Source organism: Pristis pectinata, chromosome 3 (genome assembly GCF_009764475.1).
Source record: "Pristis pectinata isolate sPriPec2 chromosome 3, sPriPec2.1.pri, whole genome shotgun sequence".
NCBI classification, from domain to species: Eukaryota; Metazoa; Chordata; class Chondrichthyes; order Rhinopristiformes; family Pristidae; genus Pristis; species Pristis pectinata.
In genome coordinates, this window is record NC_067407.1 from 47,018,096 (window position 1) to 47,038,041 (window position 19,946).

Genomic DNA, 19,946 nt, shown 5'->3' on the forward strand with positions numbered 1-19,946 from the left:
ATAGCCTTTGTCAGTCACTTCATGATTTGGCTTGTTCAGGAAAGAGAAAAAAAAAGAATGGATTTGGAAGTTCTTTTCCTATGCTCAAGGACCACAACGCTGATAATTTCCTATCTTTATTTTCAATAGGGTGCAAGTCTGGGTGTGGAGCTAGCCTTGCGAGTTACTCTCATTGTCAACCAGATAAAGCCAACATTAAAGCAGGTTGCACAAATGAACCTTTCAGCAGCAGTCCGAATGGGCACTGGAATGGCGTCGAAAAGATTATTGAGGGAGAATTACCAGAATACAGGTACTTACTATGGATTGCAGTTAATTATCACAGGTAGTTGTCAGTGTTCCTCTCAAGCTCCTGTTTGCATTATCACAAAACAGATTACATTTATTCAATTATCACTTAGTTATTTTGGTGAAATGCGCTCTACCTTGCATTTCATGTTAGTGACTTAATTGTTGTAACTGTGGGTGCTACTTAGAGTGTCCCGTGCAAGAATTATTTTCCTGTGGTTTCCTCCCCAGCAATTGGCAAACCTCAGACATCCCCAATTACTCAGAATAATTACAACATTTGCATGGGGCTCTAGCTTTGAATGTTGAGTTAAAGAGCTTCTGGAGGTGAGGGCACAGCTTGAATCCTTCTCAAGCCTGGGTCTGGTTGGAAAAGACTAGTGGAAGAGCAAATGGAAGTGACTGAATAATTGATTGATTGATTTGTCCAACCCATCATCAGTGGCATGTTATGGTGATGGAAACAAACTTCGGGGCATAAGAAATAGAGCAAGAGGAGGCCATTCAGCCCCTCTAGCTACTTTGCCATTCAACAAGATGGTAGCTGATCTTTTACCTCAATAGCATTTTCCTGCTCCACCCCAGATTTTTCAATTCACCTAATATCCAGAAATTCTATCAACTTCCAGTTTGAATGCAGTCAGTGACTAAACCTTCCTCGATCTCCAGGGTTGAGAATTCCAAAGACTGATCTTCTCTAAATGAAATCTCTCCTCATTTCAGTCCTAAATGGCCTACTCCTTATTTTGAAGACTGTCATATCAGTGATAGTGTGGGAGGGGGAGTTGAAGTGACTGGCAACAGGGAGATACAGGTCGCAGTTATGGATGGAGCGCAGGTGTTCTGCATTTGGTCTTACCAATGTAGAGGAGGCCACATGCCTATGTCTAGACATGCTTATGTCTAGCAGTACTTGTTTTACCTCCCTTCTGGAGCAGACACGAATCAGACGATGTTTCTACTTCTAATTGCTGCTGAAAGAAGAACACCCACTTGAACAAGGTACAGAGATCTGGTAAACCCAGGGAACCCTGGACCGATAATACACTTTCTCAGGAAGGGAAGGGAGGAGCTGTGGGAAGAATATGTTAACGATGTCAGAAGCTGGGAGGTTGAATGTCCGTTAATTTCTGCAGATACAGAGCTATGTTTGATATCCTCCTGATGCCCTGGGATTGGCCAGTGGAAGTCAACTATCACGAAGCGAAGGCCTTTTGTATGTGGAAAGGCAATGGATATCGGTTCCTAACTGAAGCCGAACATCATCGGATTCGATCTGGCAGTCAGGTATTCAATCAAGTTTATCAGGGGTTGAGTCTACTTCATAAAGGATTTACCTTTATAAGCTCCTATCACTGGAATTCCAGAGGAAGATAACGTAAAATTTAATCCAAAAATCCCTTCATTTTAACCACCCTCTGCAAACTTCAGCCACTCTGGGTCTTCAAGTTTCAACAGCCTTCCTTGTTTTGTTAGATGAATCTTAAAAATGGATCTTCTTCATGTGTTTGGTGTTGGGTTTGATTTGGGGAAAGGAGGCAAAATAACCATGCATATTTTTTTTATTTTATTTGTATCACATGCAAATGTCTTTGTATCATAGTTTTGTAAGCTAAAAAGTTTGTCTAATACAGTTAAAAATCAAGAATTTTAAGGTATCTTTGTACAGTTTTTCTCCTGGTAAAGCTAGAAAATATGTGTATTAGAAGTTAAATCATTGAGATTAGGAAGGCCTTGAGTTCAGTCTCTGCCTTGAATTCATTGATCCAAATTGGTTGCAATTGGCCACAGTATCCAGTGTGCTGAGGAAGAAAATGGTCTGCTGGGATTCTGGCTCCAAACATCTGCCTTCCAAGACTAATGCATGGAAATAGTGTCTTCCACCAGAAGTCTTCCATCAGACACTTGGGCCAGGGCAGGGAGTGGTGAAGATACCCACTAATCCTGCCGAAACACCCACTGAAGGAGGACAAACAGTGAGTGTGCAAGTCATACTGTGTGGAATGGTTTAGTGTTCAGTGAAATTGTTGATCCAGTGCAACCCTGCACTTGTTGGCTGACAGCTGAGTAAAGATATTGTAACATTTTATTTTAATATTAGGGAACTGAGTGTACTAAGTGTAACAATTCTGATTTATAATTCAAGGCTCTGTTTTTTAATCTATCCCTGGAGTATGGAAACTGAATTCTTTATGTATCCATCTGTCTGAACAAGCCTGATCTGAGTTCATTTTTTTCTACTGCTTTTTTTCTCTCGGTCCTCTCATTCTTCCCTCTTCTCTCCTGCCATTCATGATACCTGGTGATTCCATCTGTTACTTCTCTCTTATTGGGTAGTTTATGCATCCTGTCCTTACCCCAATTCATTAATGTTCTGTTGTATTCCTAGTCTCTGGTTCATGTTCCAGACAAAAATGCCTTTTGGATAAACATGCTTTGATTTCCCTTTGATTTACAAGCAAGTACATCACTTGCTTGAATTCTGGAGAGTCCATGGCATTGCCTATTGCTGCCTCCGTACAAGCAACGACTGTACATACCGAGCCCTCTCCTGTTGAATTCTCATACCCAAGCAGCACTGACCAACCTCAGCCCAGTGCTGCTCACCCACCCAACACCATGACTATGTACAAAACACTGGAGAATGATACACTATTGCTCACCTCATTTCTTTCTAGAACTTCCATTTATTTATGAACAAAGCCTATATGGATTATTGTACTGAAGTCCAGGCTTTGACTGAAATATGGCTGCCAGATCATTTTGCTTCTCAAGGACTTTTCCCTGCCTTTTCACTCTCAAGTTGAAGGACAATGTATCTGAGCATACCTGGCTGGGTCGTGTCTCCTCCTCTGTCTGTTTGCACTGAGCATCTCTGCAGGTCAATGGATGGAGGCACCAATCCTGGTTTGGCCCAAGTTTCTACCACTAGAAGGCAGCTACAAATACTAGAGGGCATAGCTTTAAGGTTGGGGGGGGGGAGGGGGGGAGGTGGTGGGGTGAGGAGAGATTAAAGAAAATGTGCGGGCTAACTTTTTACACCGAGAGTGGTAGGTGCCTGAATGCGATGCGGGGTGGTGGCGGAAGCTGAAACGATAGTGGCATTTAAGAGGCTTTAAGGGAATGGAGAAATATGGATCATGTGCAGGCAGAGGGGATTAGTTTAATTTGGTATTGTGTTCTGCACAGACATTGTGGGCTGAAGGGCCTGTTCCTGTACTGTACTGTTCTATGCTCTGATGGAGAATTCCTGGTGGGGAACTGTTTGGGGCCATTTTCCAGGCACTAGGTCTTGGAAGGCAGGCATCTCAAGCAGAAGGTAATCTCCTCCTCAATAAGTGCAGTCCTTTCTTGGATCAACTAATTCAACACAAACAGACTGACTTTGAGATCTTTCCGATCTCCCTAACACGGCTTCCAGCACACACTATATTTTCCTGGTGAACCAAGAGAGGTACTGTATCATCACAGCAAATAAAGAAAACAGCCAAATTAATTTTCACCTCCAGTAACCAGTTCCTTAACTTGACAATAAAAAGAATTACAGATGGTGGAAATCTGAAATAAAAAGCAGAAAATGATGAAAACAACTTAGCAGGTCAGGCAACATCTGTGGAAAGAGAAACCGAGTAAATGTTTCAGGCTGAAGACACTTTGTCAGAAGTGGGAAGGTTCTCCAACCTGTAATATTTTTCCACAGATGCTGATTGGCCTGTTGAGTGTTTCCAGGATTCTCTGTTTTTTATTTCAATTCATCAACTTCTCTCTTGCCCCTCTGTTATCAACACTAACATGTGAGAGGAACTCATGGATTTCTTCGTCACATGGTTGAAGCCATCCATGCATTCCTTCCCATTTCTCACCAACCCAAACCTCCTCCTGCCTTTGCCTCGAAGCTCCCTCTCTCTCTGCTTTCTCTCTCGTTTTGCCTCATATCTTCTCCAATGTTATCTCATCCATTAGGCTCGCCACCTCTTTTCTTGAACCACATCCACTAAACCATCTAACCACCAACTTCACCTCTTATTGATGTTATAAATGGTCTCCTCTCCTCTATTACTCACAACCGTCACATACACCCCTCCCCATCCCACCCACCAGTTCAACATAACCACCTGAGAGTCACCCTGCCACTGTCCCAAGTGTAACCTCCTGCCCTTTTCACCTTGCACATCCATGCACGTCTTTCTTGCAGCCGCTTTCTTGAGTTTCTTTAAACAGTTCCACCTCACCTAACACATTGGTGTCTCCGAGGGATGGGCTGAGTAACTTCCTCTGTGACTGCGACTCCCTTGTCTTCTTTTCTCCTGATTTTAATATGACCGGTTACACTATTTTCTCTCTTCCATTGCCCAGATCAATCGAACTGCCCTTTTTTCATTTGAACCTGTTGATTGAAGACAGCTTTGCACCAGTTCTCTTCCTGCATTGGCACCATTGCATCTGAAGATCTATTGTCATCTTCCCCATCTGCATTCTGCCTCTTGAGAAGCTATCCATAAATGTGGGGTCACATACGCTGATGCTTTCTTGGACTGCCTCTCCATCATCTCTTCTAACCCCTTTACTCCTCTGCTTTCCATCCTGAGCCCTTGGTAGAGTTCCTGTTTCCGTCAGACTGTGACAAAACCTAAGCCATTCCTTTAACACAGCCACATGTTTCTGGTACCCAGCCCTTCTCCGGCTGCTGACACATCCTTGCTTCCCCAGGGAAGAATTAGTTTCCTAAACCTGACTGATACTACACATTGCTCTCCTCCTTAAAGACCACTCTTACCTTTCTCCACATTTTTGGCCACTCCCCCTTCTATATTTTTTCCTATTTTCGTTTTTGTCCATTTCTTCCTGTATTTGTCTGAAGCACCTTGAGCTTTTATTTTCCTGTAAGTTAAGGTACGTAACTGGGCATTGTTAATTGTCCTGTGATTCCCTTTTGTAAACATACACGTGTAGACTCTGCAGGAGTTAAATATTCTACCAAAAGAGAGGACCACTTACCTGCATTAAGGAATATGCTGTGCCTTCAGGGAATGAAGTACATGCAAGAGTGGAGTAAGAAAAGTTTAGCATCTTACCCTCTCTAGTCGTTCATCAGATAGTGCCATTTTCCACTGCAGTTGCTGGCAATTTTTAAACCATCACAAAAGATATCTGTAGTGTCGAGTAGTGGAATAGTTAACTGACCAGGGCTTGAGCCATGGACTTTCCCACTTTAAATGCTCATTGTCACATTGGACAGTACTGGCAATAATATCCTACTGTAGACTCAGAATATAAACCTTATACTTCCATGAATATCCGGCTTTGTTTTTGATGATTGATGCTGTTATTTTGTGGTTGGCTGATTGAATAACTTCAAATTGGCCTCATTATGATAATTCTGCCAAGGGATGATGGTGTCAAACAGGCCTTAACTGGTGACTAAACCATTACTGGTCATTTGATGCTTTTGTATCAAGCTCAAAGTTATTCTGATTGCCCTTTTATGGATGGAGTTTTGATTTCTATTTGTACCAAAGCCTGAATACAAGCAGTTATCCTAATACCATTCCCACATGCTCTTCATAGAAGCCTTTGGGAGGTGATGTTACTTCTGATCCAATATTTTGTGATGATATAAAGGAGAAACACAACATCAACCTGGCTTTTGGATCACCAACGGTAGGTAATATTTTCTCCCAACCAATCTATCACTACATTTCTTGGAGGTGCTCAGTTGTAGATTATTTTCTTTTCATATTTTTTCTAACTAAGCATGAGATTGACTTCAGGGCAAAGTTGAGACTTTCAGTGCTATTAGTTCCATGTTGTACCACCAGGTGTGTGTCATTATCTGCTTGAAGGAAATGGAATTTACCAGTGTGCCAATTAAGTGTTAACATGAGATAATTGATTTTTTTTTTTGCTAACCCCCAAGAAGATTCAAATTGACAATGACGGATTCAAAATGCAGGTTGATCCAACGATTCAGCAGCTTCAAGTTTGCCATTGGCTTGTTTATTCACTTCAGTGCCTTGGTATCCCTTCTATAGTGGAGAGCCCAGAATTACATGCCGGTGTTAAGCACATGATTTACATTGTTCTCTCTTCTGTTACCTGCAGCCTGTGACTATGTATCCACCCAACGAGGCAGGCTTTCATGATGTGTTTGGCAATGTCTGGGAATGGACAGAAGATCATTTTAATGGGCTTCCAGGCTTTGACACCACATACCTGTACGATGACTTCTCCAGCCCCTGTTTTGATGGCAAGCATACAATAATTCTGGTAGGTTCTATGTTAAATATTTTGTGTCTGCAGGATTCATTTTAACTCATCATTGCGTCCAGCAGAAACCATGTGGTTGTGTGTGAAAATGAGAAAAAACTGCCAATGCTGGAAATGTGAAATAAAAGCAGAAAATAACTAGGTTGAAAATAAATAGGCTGCTTATTTGTTCAAAACTGGACCATTCCCATTAATTGGATGAGATTCCTTCCTAACGCAGGCAGATTAGCATAAATTTATGCCTATTGGGATCCCATTATGTCAATAAGACCTTGATGCAGTTCACCAGGGGTTGCGGGAGAATCTGCTGTGGCATTCCTGATTGGCAGAATCAGATCTGCAGCCAAGCTTAAATAGAAGACCTTCATTTGAAACCTTTCTTTGTAAGACCAGGATAGCAGGCATGCACAAGGAAAGGTGCAGCAGTCTCTACCCCCTGCATGCCCAAATCCCCACCTGTCCCTTTGTGGCTTCCCACATCACCTGAATGTGGAATATAAGTTGAATATAGAACAGCACAGGTACTGACCCTTTGACCCATGATGTCTGTGCTGACATGATGCCAAATGAAACTAATCCCATCTGCCTGCACGTGATCCATATCCTTCCATTCCCTCCTTGTTCATGTGTCTATCTCAATGTCACTATCGTGTCTGCTTCTACCACCATCCCTGGCAGTATGTTCCAGGCACCTACAAGTCTCTGTGCAAAAAGAAAGCTTTCCTGACACATCTCCCTTAAACTTTCCCCTTCTCTCCTTAAAGCTATGCCTCAAGTATTTAGTATTTCTATCCTGGGAATGAGACTCTGACTCTATACCCTATTCATGCCTCTCATAATCTTATAAACTTCTATCAGGTATCTCCTCAGCCTCCAACACTCCAGAAAAAACAATCCATTCAACCTCTCCTTATAGCTAATACGCTCTAATCCAGGCAGCATCCTGTTGAACCTCCTCTGCACCCCCTCCAAAACCTGAACATCCTCCCTGTCATGGGGCGGCCAGAACTGAACACAATACTCCAAATGTGGCCTAACCAACGTTTTATACAGCTGCAACATGATTCTCTGATTCTTATACTCACTGCTCCAACCAATGAAGGCAACCTTGCAATAAGCCGCCTATACCAACCTATCTACTTGTGTTACCACTTCCAGGGAGCTATAGACTTGGACTCCAAGATTCCTCTGTACATCAATGCTCCTAAGGGTCCTGCTATTTAAAGTGTACATTCCCCATGCATTTGACCTCCCAAAATGCAGCACCTCATACTTGCCCAGATTAAACTCCATCTGTTATTTCTCTGCCCATATCTACAACTGATTTACTGTATATCCTGCTGTATCCTTTGACAACCTCATTCATCATCCACAACTCCTCCAACTTTTTTGTCGTGCCTGCCGTGATTTTGGCTGAACATGTATGGAAATTCCCGAAAAACATTGTATGAACTTTGTTTTCTATCTGGGCTTTCAGTTATGGCAACCTGTGCAAATTCACACCCCGCCCCTGGACATTTATTTGAATGACCTGGTTAAATTGACCCTCCCTCTAGTCGAGCACTTCCTGTGTGATAGCTGATTTCAAACACAATTTCAGTTCGGATAAGAAAATTCTCTGGAAAGAAATATTGAAGATGGTCACATCTTCAATAAGTAAATGATTTGAATGAAATTTGAAAATTTTGGAGATGGGCGTGGATGGGAAATGATCATATTGTCCATGGAATATGATGGTCTTAAGTGGCAAGGTGAGAGAAGGATTTCCTATCAAGAGATGCAGGCTAGGGTTAAGTAGTGAAGATTGAAAATGGATAAATATGCTATTGTTTGATGTGACAATTAGATGTAGCAGATTCCAGATCATGTGACATTCCATTCCCTCTTTAAAAGTAAAGACACTTACAAAAAGTAAAGAGGGGAGTGGTGGTTCTTTACATAATGATAGTATTCTTGTTTCTTAATGTTACCACCATCCCAAAAATCAGCAAAAGTTCAGGTCTTGAACACATCATCAAAGCCAACACTTCAGTGCCATACTGAGTTGTGCTGCTGAGTTGATGCCTCAGGGATAAGACTAATTAATCAGGCATTACCAGGGTTACAGATATGTTTTGGGAGGGGAAGCATTTTCATTGTATTGAGTAGTAGCCTCAAGCTCATCCTGGTGCATGAAGACTCTTTACACACAATAAGGCATCTCACCTCAACCATTAGAACAATATCCCACTTCAAGGGTATCACATTTCCTTTTCCCATGCTTGTATATTTTTTTAATATGTTTGCCAAATTGATGACAAGTCAGACTTGTTCTTTCCTTAATGTAAACAAAAAAAATACAGTGGAATAATTCAAAGAAATGAAAGGAATTTGCCTTGAAATTCTATCACAATTTATCTCCATTCTCTGAAACAGCTCATCTGGTCCTTGCCTCATCACTATCTGCTGACCCTGTGTATAATTGCTGCTGCACATGCTACCGTTATAACAGTGTCTGCACTTCATAAATATTTCATTGGCTGTTTTAGTGTCTTATGATTTTGTGAGGTAACTTTGAATGAAGCAATATTTATGGTGCCATTGTTATCTCTGATTTTATTTCTGTCCTCACAGGGTGGCTCTTGGATTTCAACAGGCGATGAGGCTTCAAGATTCGCAAGATTTGCTTTTAGGAGGCATTTTTTTCAGCATTTGGGCTTCCGCTTGACCAGAACCTGCAACAGATTACAGACTCCAGCCATAATGGTGAATGTTGAAGGATTTGCTCCAGGGGTGGCAGATAGAGGTACACAACAATCACACTGTTTATGCTGGAATAGTCATAGGACCCCAAGCCCAATTATAGCCTCTCATTGCGAATCAGAAATTTAGATTATGGAAAAAGTTAAGTTAGAGTTTATTTTATCTTCTTTTGGAAAGAGGTATCATTGAGATTAATTGACATTCTTGTGATTATATAGAGAGTTCAGTCATCTGAAACTAAAACAGGAGTTGCTGAAAATGCCCAGCATGTCAGCCAGCATCTATGGTGAGAACCAATATAGGAATGTTTTGGATTTGGACTCTTCTTATGACATGAGCCTTACTTTGTGTGTGAGGATGCTTAACCGACATAAATTAAATGCCTGTTATGTATGTTTTAATAATCTTTAAACTTACAAGTTCATGGCATGCTAGTGCAATCGAAAACTAATCTTGCTGCTTTCTCTTAGTCTGGATTGTTACTGTTTCAAAACATGCATTGGTATCTGCAGCAATCATCTTGTGTGAGAAAGCATTTTGCTTTTCCACAAAGAGACCTTCTCTGTCTGAATGACTCCTCTGCACAGGTTCTACACTCAGTGGGAATTCTCTCCCAATTCACTGTCAAAACCCATAGTAGTTTTAAAAACCCACATAATGTTAAACTCCTCTTGTCCAGTTGGAAAAGTAGGTCAGTTCTTTCATCACACCAAGCACTTCTCATGGGTTCTCTTGATGTTTCTAGTGCATCGTGTTTGTACAACACATGAAAACCACAATTACAGTTTAGGTTGAGCCTTGATGCCCTATTATAGTCAGACCATTAAAACATTTCACACAATTATGAACACCAAAAGGATATTTTCTTTTCAGGTCTTATCCATCTACACTTGAAATTTCAGGTAATTACGTGTATATAAACTCAGGTGTCTGTCATCCAGACCCTGGATAGACTCTGCCCTGCCTTTCCACTGAGTATATACACCTATTTTGTATTTATCCGTTAAACATACATTCCCTCAAACCTCTCCACATTAAGTTGTAGTTGGCAACTATTTGCATATTTTGCTGATTTGGCAATGCATTTCCATAAGTTGTCTTCTCCAACCCTCCTGCATTGGTGTCAGCAGCTGATTTAATTGCCCAGAACTTCCGATTCACAGTAATTTTCCTCACCACTAACATCTGCAGTCAGACCAAGGATTTCCTGGATGAACCTGCCCCAATCCTCACTGCTGAGACCCTGCATCACTCTGACACCTTTCTCAAAGTCATGTGGGGGCATTGCAACCAACAAAACTACTGAACAAAAATCTTTGACAAGGGGCTCACTATAACATGGCTCAAAACATTTACTGTTTCCGACATTCAAGAGCATTCAAAAATTATTACAAATTAATAAAACTATCAAAACATTGAAAAGATTAAAATAAAAATAACAAAACAATGAAAACTACTTTCATAAAACAAATATATCTTCAAGAAACATAAGCAATTCAAAACACCTGCCCTCCTTCCTGCCACCCTGGGTCCCAGTCTCTCTTTCCATGTGAAGCAGTGATCTACTTGTACATCATTCTTTTAGTGAAATGCATTTGTTGATCATGGTCTGCGGAGACCAAATGCCAAGTCGAGGGCCACCATGTAGAACAGCTCTGTTCAGTCCACAGTTGATTAATTCTCTAGTTCCCATTCATCACTTTAATTTCCTGGTTCCCTCTCCCAATTCCACTCTTCTTTGTTCACAGCTTCCTACACTATTCCAATAAAGCACTTCCAGCGGTTTTATTACAGCTTTCCAGTATTTATTCCTCCTTCCACAATTAACTTCAGAAAATCAGTCTGCACTTATGTCTCGTGTGGTCTGACCTTTTGCTCCCTACATCTTGATTCTCTTGCACCTTTCACCTTGTATGATCACCTCTGTGCTCAATTAATCTTTCTGGTCTTCACCCTCTCACAGATCTTCCCTTTTGTTTCCCCATTCATGGAGTCATAGAGAGATACAGCATGCAAATAGGCCCTTCAGCCCATCAGGTCTGTGCCAACCATCACACATCCATTTACACTCATCTACCTTAATCCCTTAATTTTTTTTTGTATTGTTTTCTTGGCCAGGATGACTTGCAACCACTCTGGTTCTGAGGAGACTGATGAGGCCATTGTGGGAACTGCTGATTGTTCCACAGTGAGCAGGAGGTGGCTGACGGGCAGTCCAATAGTTTGTGAGGTGGAGCGATCCTTTCACCATTTATGCTGGCCCTTTGTGTACTCTCAGTGCATGGCTTCGAGGTTCACAATATCAAGCCAAATGCTGCTTCTCCATTTTGAGCAGTCATGGGCCAGAGATTCCCAGGAGTCAGTAATGATGTTGCTTTTTTTTTGAAGGAAGCATTAAACACATATTTGAATCCTTTCCTCTGTCTGACAATCTCTTCCCATGGCAGAACTTGTAGGAGTGTGGTGTTGGGCATGCAATGACATGGCCTGCCCTAGAGTAAATAGGCTTCAGTGCTGGGATGTTGTCCTGGGAGAAGGTGCTATCATTGGTTCGCCTAAACCTTCCAGGTAACTTGGAGGATTTTGTCGAGACAATGTTGGTATATCTTTCCAGTGACTTGAGATGCTTGTTGTAGGAGGTTCACGTCCCAGAGACGTATTAAGGCAGGGATCACTCCTGCTGATAGATCATGGGTTTTGTGCCAGTTCTGAGGTCTTGATCTTCAAACACCCCTTTCCTCAGTTGACCAAGGACTGTGCTGGCACATCGAAGGCAGAGGTTAATTTCACTGAGAGCTGGCTCCCGAGATGCGGGAAGTTGTCCACGTGTTCCAGGATCTCGACATGAACCTTTAGTGCTGGAGGAGCCAAGGTTGCCCCAACATTAGGAGTCAGTCTGCAGTACCCAGACAAGGCTAGCACGTGTGTGAGCTCACAGGTCGAGCTCCAAAACATTGTCAACTTGTTCACTGAAGTACATGAGGGGTCGGCTTTACACTCAGCATCTTAAAAGTTTGCTTGATCTTTAGTTTCTGTGATGAGAGATCTTTAACCTGAAGTGTTTACTCCCTCTCCATAGATGCTGCCTGGTTTGTTGAGCATTTCCAGCATTTTCTGTTTTTTTTTCAGATTTCTAGCACCTGCAGTATTTTGCTTTTGTTAGATTTACCATTGTCCCTCTCAGCTGTTCCTCTTCATTGATGTCCCAGGTCTAATCTAGTCACTGTAAGTGCTGGGAAGTTGCCATCTTCATCCTCCCACAGTGGCAGAGTGAAAGTCTGGCAAACAACTTTAAGCAAGTTTGGGAATTGTGTACTTCTGTATCAGAAATGCCAAACCTCTAATCGCTTATGTGGGGAAATGCTAGGAAGTTTGAGCTATGTTATTCCAACTGAGCCAACATGTCATACTCATATATTAAGAACAAATGCTCCTGCCTTTTCAGTTTCAGTCATTTATCCTAATGCTTTGTAATTGGGTAGATAGCGATTCTTGTTGCTTCTGTTTCAACAGCAAGCTGAACGCTACTAGCTTCTATCTAGATAACAAGGCAAGTGGAGATGCAAAAAGAATAAATTGCTGATGCCAGAAATATGTAATAAAAACAGAAAATGTTGGAAACACTCAGTAGATCAGTTAACATCTGTGGAGAGAGAAAAGTTATATTTAAGTTCGATGACTTTCATCAGAGCAGTATTGCAGTCTGCTCTAACATCACCTGCTGTTTTCTAGATTTTGGAAGAGTGCAGTCTAATGTTGTTACTCGCGGGGGGAAGAACCATTGGTTTTAGTTTCTGTCATGATGGTTTCTCTGCTGTAATGTTCAAATTTCACCATTATTCCGAGACTAATGTCCTTGCATTGCATTGACCTACTGTGAAATAGATGGCGTGCTAGTGGAAATAGATTTGCTCCTTTAAAAATTCAAACAGCATTCAAAGAGCAAAGGATCTTTAGATATTTGATTTTGCTTGCATAAAACTGGGGAAACTTTTTCACTTAAGTGCATGTGCCTTAACAAGTTAAGTCACAGAATGGGGCATCACTGGAAATGTAGCTGGCCACAATCATTTTAGTTAAATTCGTATCAAGGAATATTTGTTGAGAGCATTTGATAACTGGAAGTGGAACAACATGCTTGCATTATGGTTTGTCTTAGTGCTACTTGTTCCAGCATATGATAATGATCATTGATAAAATGAGGCTGTCACGTCCTTCATCGCACCCTCTACTGTAGACTTTATTTGCATATTGTTGATATGGCTCAACGTTCCTTCAACTGTGCAAATGCTGGGCAATGTGATTAGTATTTCTGCGGTGTAGCATTCAATAGTTTATGAAATAAGAAGGAGATAGCAAAAGAATCCTTTAAGCTTTGAATTGCAATTATTTGGCATTTTCCCCAGTAGCAAGATTTCCACTGAAGAGGCTTGTGTTTTCAGCAGATAACCCAATCGCTGTCCCCAAGGAGACTGTGCTAGTGATACCAGTTTCCAGCACTAACACTCAACTGCACTATGAGTCAGATGTTGCTGTGCAGGTAGGTCAGTGTTGCATGCTTCTGAGGAAAAACAGTCAGCAAGGTCATTTGGTACAATTTAAAATAGCTGGATTCTCTGAAGATAAATCTTTTACAAGGTTTCTGTGTGAGATGAATTAAGTTCCTCACTTCAAACAGTCCTGAACAGAATTGGTTTAATGTTGAAATGTCAGTAATAAGTCTTTTGGTACCATGTAGAACAACCATAAATAATTGTAAAGCTAAATCCCAAATGGGAAACATGAAGGTTTGCATATTGGTTCCATAGTATTTGAATTTCAAGTTTTTTTTCCTCCTTGAAGGAATGCTTCAGGCAAGGCTCATTGTAATCCGTTTATTGAACCACTAGATAATGACATGAAAATATTCTGCTTTTACTTCAAGTACTTTAACCCCAATTTTCTTTCTCTCTCTTCACTGGTGAGTCACACCCATGTAAAATTCCACATAATCAGACCGACCCTCCCCACCACTCCCAACATGCTTTACCAACTGTTCCACCTTGCTGAGCACTTTTGCCAGGCTATTTTTCCCTGGGGCAGGAATGGGGTGAGTGTAGCAGAGATGAGCAGGATTCTCACTCACTGTACATATTGCCAGCAGGTGTATGACTGAATAGCAGAGACCTTGGCCGATTTTCCTGTCCTTAGTCTCAGGATGCAAGACCATTTATAGTGTCTCCTAGAGACGCCCAAAGTAAAATCAGCTAAGTCATGCTCATTAGAGTTTGAAGAGCAGCCTTCCTAGTCAATGTAGCTCAAAACCTCATCATCAGTTAGGGTATTACATTGGTGAGCTACAAAAAGGAGCATAATTTCCCTTTTAAGGAAAGACAACATCCTTTCACTGGCACTTTGAGCATGTGAAAGCCTTAGTTATGGTTCAGAGTTTCATGAAATAATTTACACTGAGGTAGAACTGTATGCCACATCTCATTTTTAGAAAGGATGAGAAAGTAGTATACAGAAAGATCACTCAACCCAACAGCATCTTCTTCCACATGGCCGTTGCACAGCCATTGTGGTGGAGGTCAGACTTACTTCACACAGATTCCAAGTGCATTTTTCCAGTCCAGTCTTTTAAGTGTTGTAAGAGCAGTAGATGCTGTGGCCGTAGGCGCACTATTATCATTGGGGGAGAGACACTACAGCACTCGATTAATGTCAGCAGAGAGCTGCTTCTCAATTTAGTCATCCTGAAGCAGCAGCTATTTTGTCACTACCTGAAAACCAGGTGGAAAAAATGAGAGAAAGTAGTGTTTTATCATATTTCATTGGTGTGCTAACTAAATTATTAAATGAGTTTGCTACTACCCTTAACACCCAACGGGGATTAGCACAGAAATGTAGCTAAGTTGACCCTCAATCAATGGGATGGATGCTTTCAGAAATGGACAGAAAGTGTCACCACATTTCTGCAGGAGGAACTGGGGTTGGGATAAGGATGGCCATTCCTCTGTCCCTGATATTGGTACCTGATCTGAGGTTACACACTAATTAACAACCTTAACTTTAATAAACAAGAAGCAAAAAAAGGGTTCAGTATGACTTTCCTTGCTCCCAATGTGCTTGTTTTTAACTTGGTACTTGAATCCTTGTGTAAACCCAACCACTTGACAGATTCGATGTTGTAAATTTCCTGCGTGCCCTGAACATGTCATTTAGATCATTTAAAAGTTTTTGAATTTTACTCCATGACCAATTTTCTTGACATTCTTATCATAATTTCAGGCCTCTTCACCAGAATTTTTGTTCCAAGTTTTGCTCTGATGATGTTTCATCTGACAATTACAGTGCATGTCGAGTCAATGGGCTACTGGGCACAAAGTAGAGCAGGTCCACACACCATAATGATCCATCAGTGAAGACTAGTAACGTCCAGCATATTACTGCTTCCACTGACAAGCCTGCTCTTCATTCCTCCTGAATCACAAGCTCACCACACAAAACACATTTCATTTGCTACAAATCAGTTAATTTGCAGAAATTAGAAATCGGGCTTAGGAGAAAAGATCAGGTAGAGATTTTCCAGTCAAGGGAGGAATAACTGTGAGTGTTGAAATTAATTCCCAAGAAAGATTCCCAAAGCCAACCGAGATCATTAAATATACTTCTGAACAGTGATTCACATGAGGGATACAATCTGACACGATCATAAATTAATCCTTTTTAAAGCTGCCCATTATGGTGTCAGTCTCAGGCTTTGATGAATCTTGGTCAGTGGTGATATTCACTCCTTGTTTAATACTTTATTGGCAGCCCTGGTCCCAAGGAAAGCTTCAAAATTGCACCTGAGCTTGTTGGGCCGCCTGTTTTTCAGCTGTTCATGAAAATTCTTGGAATCCTAGTCTTGCAAGTCATAGAAACTTTGTTATTTTGTCTGGTTTACTCAGGAGCAGCTGGAGTTGGAGTACGGAGACCTGAGTGAAAGTGGTTACTGCAGCCAGGTGTTTGGAGTGTGCAAGCAGGTGATCAAGGAACAGCAGCCATCTGGGACAACAGTTCTTGTCCTAGGCAGTGGAACTGGGCTCTTGTCATTCATGTTGACCCAGCTGTTTCACAAGGTGATATTTGAATTGACTTTGCATATTGGAATTACAAATAGTTCCTTTCCTTTTCAATCCCCTGCTGAAGTTAGTGAGGCCCATCGCATTTCTACAGGTACCAAGAGTCACCTGAACCCATGTAATCATTCCAGGTGGTGGGGATTTGTGTTCACAGAGGGTCCTTACCTGATGCTCAGTGAGGTTGCAGTTTTCTGCCATTCAGAAAGCCTTTCCCCCATCACTAATTCTGATGCTTTGGCCAAGTATACGAATACACATTGGCCATTGAGGGGCAGCCAGTTGGTCGGAGAACGGAGACTGAACCTGGGACTGCCACCAGTCTTGGCCACAACCCTCCTTACCCAGCATGAATGACCAACTCCCATAGGAGGACAGCAATTCTTTCATCGTTCGAGCTGTACTGTCGTGATGAACAACGTGGAATGGAAAGATTTCCTCTGTGCATGCATTGTGGTAAACTTTTAAATGTGTTTATAAAGAACACTTGTACAAATTTTACTGCAAGTTTTGGAACCCACTAACACCCTAGTCTTCCAACGTGAGTAACTGGTGTTGAGTCCGTATCTCACCATGTGTCTGGAGCGTTTCCTCATCATGCTCTGTCCAGTTCTGAGTACCCAGCAACACCATGCTTTATGTAGATATCTTTCTTATTTTCTTTCGTAGGTCATTGGAATAGACTACAGTGGAAGGTTCATTGACATTGCGCAGCAGCTAAAATGTACAGGACATCAGAGTACTGAGGTCAAAGTTCCAGAGTATTTGGACAGAGACAGGGTGGTGTTCAAACAGGTAAACATTCTGAATGTTGCAAACATTGTTTGTGCAATAATGCGGACATAGTGTACAAACTGGGAGCAGAGGTCAGCCCCTTGACTCCTCAAGTCTCCTCTGCGCTTCCATAGAATCACGGCAGATATAACTGTATCCTCAGCTCTGCATTTCTGCCTGCCCACAGTAACCTTTCATCCCTCTCTGTCTCTGACTTAAAAACACTCGAAGCCTCTACTTCCACTGCCCTTTGAGGAATAGAATTCCAATGGTTCTCAATCCTCTGGGAGAGGAAATTTTGCTCCACCTCTTGTCTTAAACTGGAACTCTTTATGTTTAAACAGTGATCCCCACGAATGTTCTCTCTACATCTATCCTGTCAGGACCTCTCAGGGTCTTATTGGTTTTGTGCTTTTCTTTTTGATGCACACATGGGTGTCGATCTGTTTTTAAAGTAAGAATATGTAATGGTACATTCCACAAACCTATGTCCCTCTGCCCATTCTATGGCTTTCCCTCAGAGTTCATCACAACTCCATTGATTTTTGTGCTGCAACATTTCCTGCTCAAAACCTTTTGTATCCTTTGCTCTGGAAAATAGTTTGTCTTCCTTCTGTCACTCTGTCTAGTCTGTCTGCAGTGACCTCAGCCTGTAACAAGGAATTTAGTGAGTGACTCAGTCAATGAGACGGGCTCCCCAGGGGTCTGCAGAGCCATTTATATGCAAATGTGTTACTTTTTAATACGGCATATGAGTAATTGGAGACATGACATGCACATGCCTTAGAACTTCTGCAATTAGCTATCCAGGCAAATATACCACATGTTGTGCTGTATGTGTCAGGCCTGAAATGATCTGGACTTTACTTCAAAGTCTGTGGAGCCCCGATTCATTTTCGCTAATTAACAGAGACCAGATCAAATCTGGAAAACTCCCTTGTAGCATGCATGGGAGGAACAGATGACCTTGGACCTATGGTTCACACCGTGGGTTTTTTCTCACCAATTTTTTGGGTCTGTTATAGATTAGTTGAGAGAGATCAACAGTTCCATTATGGCAGGAAACAAAATGACCTTTTTTAGCTCCTGTGTTTAACCTTACTCTTTCCTTGTTGCTGTTGTAGTCTCACAGAGGCTACTTATTGATAATTAGCACAATTAGGATGCTAACGGAAGGATGCTTTTGATTTTTCAGCTTACATGGATTCCTAATGAAGTTGGACGTCATAGTTTTATACTTCTTGATTTCCTTGATCGCACCCTGAATCCCTCAGGTAAGACACGATTTACTGAATTTTTATAAATACCTTGATTAGGACAGGGCTAATGTTATCTTAATGAATTAATACATTATCTTAAGGATAATTTATTAATTTAATAGAAAATGATTGCCAAGTCAAAGATCATCCAACTTTGCGACCTCTGGGGAAAATGTTTTAATACATTGCTTATTCCTATTAGTTCTGAAAGATCTTTTGAAGCTTAAAATTCCACCATTTCAATAACAATGCAAAAATGTGTAAGGCCTTTGCTGTGTGTTTTGAGTTCATCTGTTGAAATTTGACTGAAAATGTCCCCTTTGTCTCAGAAGCAGAACCTGCAATCTCAGCATTTCTAATCTTGGATAAATCCAGGTCTTCCTTTTATCTTGAGGATGCTGACTGGATCCAATTGGGGAAAAAGTCCTCACAAGAGGAGGAGAAATATTTAATGAACCAACCCTAAATACTTGGTCTTAGTAAAGCTAAGAAAATTATTAAAAGGTGGATTTCATGGCCAGACGTCATTCAACAACCTGGACCAATAGTGACCTTGCATGCAATAACATTTAAAAGGCATTTGGACAGGTACTGTACATGGATAGGAAAGGTTTAGAAGAATATGGGCCAAGCACAGGCAAATGGGACTAGCTTAGATGGAAATCTTGGATGGCATGGACCAGTTGGGCCAAAGGGCCTGTTTTTGTGCTGTATGACTCTATGACAACACTGTGTTTTAGCCAGCTGTGATACCAGACTGGTATGTGGTACAATTGGTGGAAAAGCGGGTAGTCCTTTGTAAAACAATCCCATTCCCCATCGGTGCCTAGAACCTCATCCCATGGTGTTTTCAAATACACTTAAGATTGAGTTGACACATTTCTGTGTCTCAAAATTTTGAAGGTAGAGTACAGTATACTAACACAACATTTGTAGTCTGTTTAGCACTGTCTTCAGAAACAAGCTTCCAAATGCTGTAAACATAAATAGATTTTTACTGGAGGCCAATTCCAGAGAATTATTCCATTTGGAGGCCAGAAGTCAGTTTCATAAAGCCTCAAGTATAATTTAAGATACATTAGTTACAGTCCTGTGTACTGCTAAAGGTATCCTTTGTCAAGGATTGGCACTAATCTGTTATCATTGCTTATTAGAGCATATGGACCATAAGAGAGGAGATTGTTCACAAACCAGAGAATTGGGCAAAACTAAATAGAACTGGAAAATGGTCTCTCAGATCTGTAATCAATAAAAGGATGTCCTAATTGTAGTGTTAAACTGGGAAGGTTATTAGATCGATCACATTCAATATCTTAGCAGTTGCTAAAATTAAAATCCAATTAGGATCTAATGAAATCATGAAACATTAAACACTTACCAGTGGTTGGGCTGGTATAGTTTATATGGCATAAAACTTGTACATCTGCAGAATAGAAATTGACTGCTTGAATTCTTGCATAGTGCTACTTTAGCATATCTTTTTAAGCCTGTAAGAATTTGTAGTACAATATCT

At 41.2% G+C, this 19,946-nt stretch overlaps 1 protein-coding gene across 6 annotated transcripts in view; it reads left to right on the plus strand.

Moving 5' to 3' along the window:
• The window catches only part of LOC127567942 (uncharacterized), a 51,538-nt gene that overhangs the window by 18,392 nt on the left and 13,200 nt on the right, over positions 1–19,946 (plus strand). For 3 of the 6 annotated variants that reach the window (XR_007955962.1, XR_007955961.1, XM_052011169.1), the window contains exons 9-17: positions 130–292; positions 1,425–1,575; positions 5,857–5,949; positions 6,391–6,555; positions 9,169–9,340; positions 13,740–13,837; positions 16,230–16,400; positions 17,070–17,195; positions 18,370–18,448. Coding sequence is in view for 4 of the 6 variants with exons in the window: in XM_052011169.1 (XP_051867129.1) it covers positions 130–292; positions 1,425–1,575; positions 5,857–5,949; positions 6,391–6,555; positions 9,169–9,340; positions 13,740–13,837; positions 16,230–16,400; positions 17,070–17,195; positions 18,370–18,448 (1,218 nt within the window). In the remaining 2 variants the exon portion in view is untranslated. The remainder of the gene's footprint in view (positions 1–129; positions 293–1,424; positions 1,576–5,856; positions 5,950–6,390; positions 6,556–9,168; positions 9,341–13,739; positions 13,838–16,229; positions 16,401–17,069; positions 17,196–18,369; positions 18,449–19,946) is intronic. The other 3 variants (XM_052011170.1, XM_052011172.1, XM_052011171.1) reach the window with 3 other exon arrangements.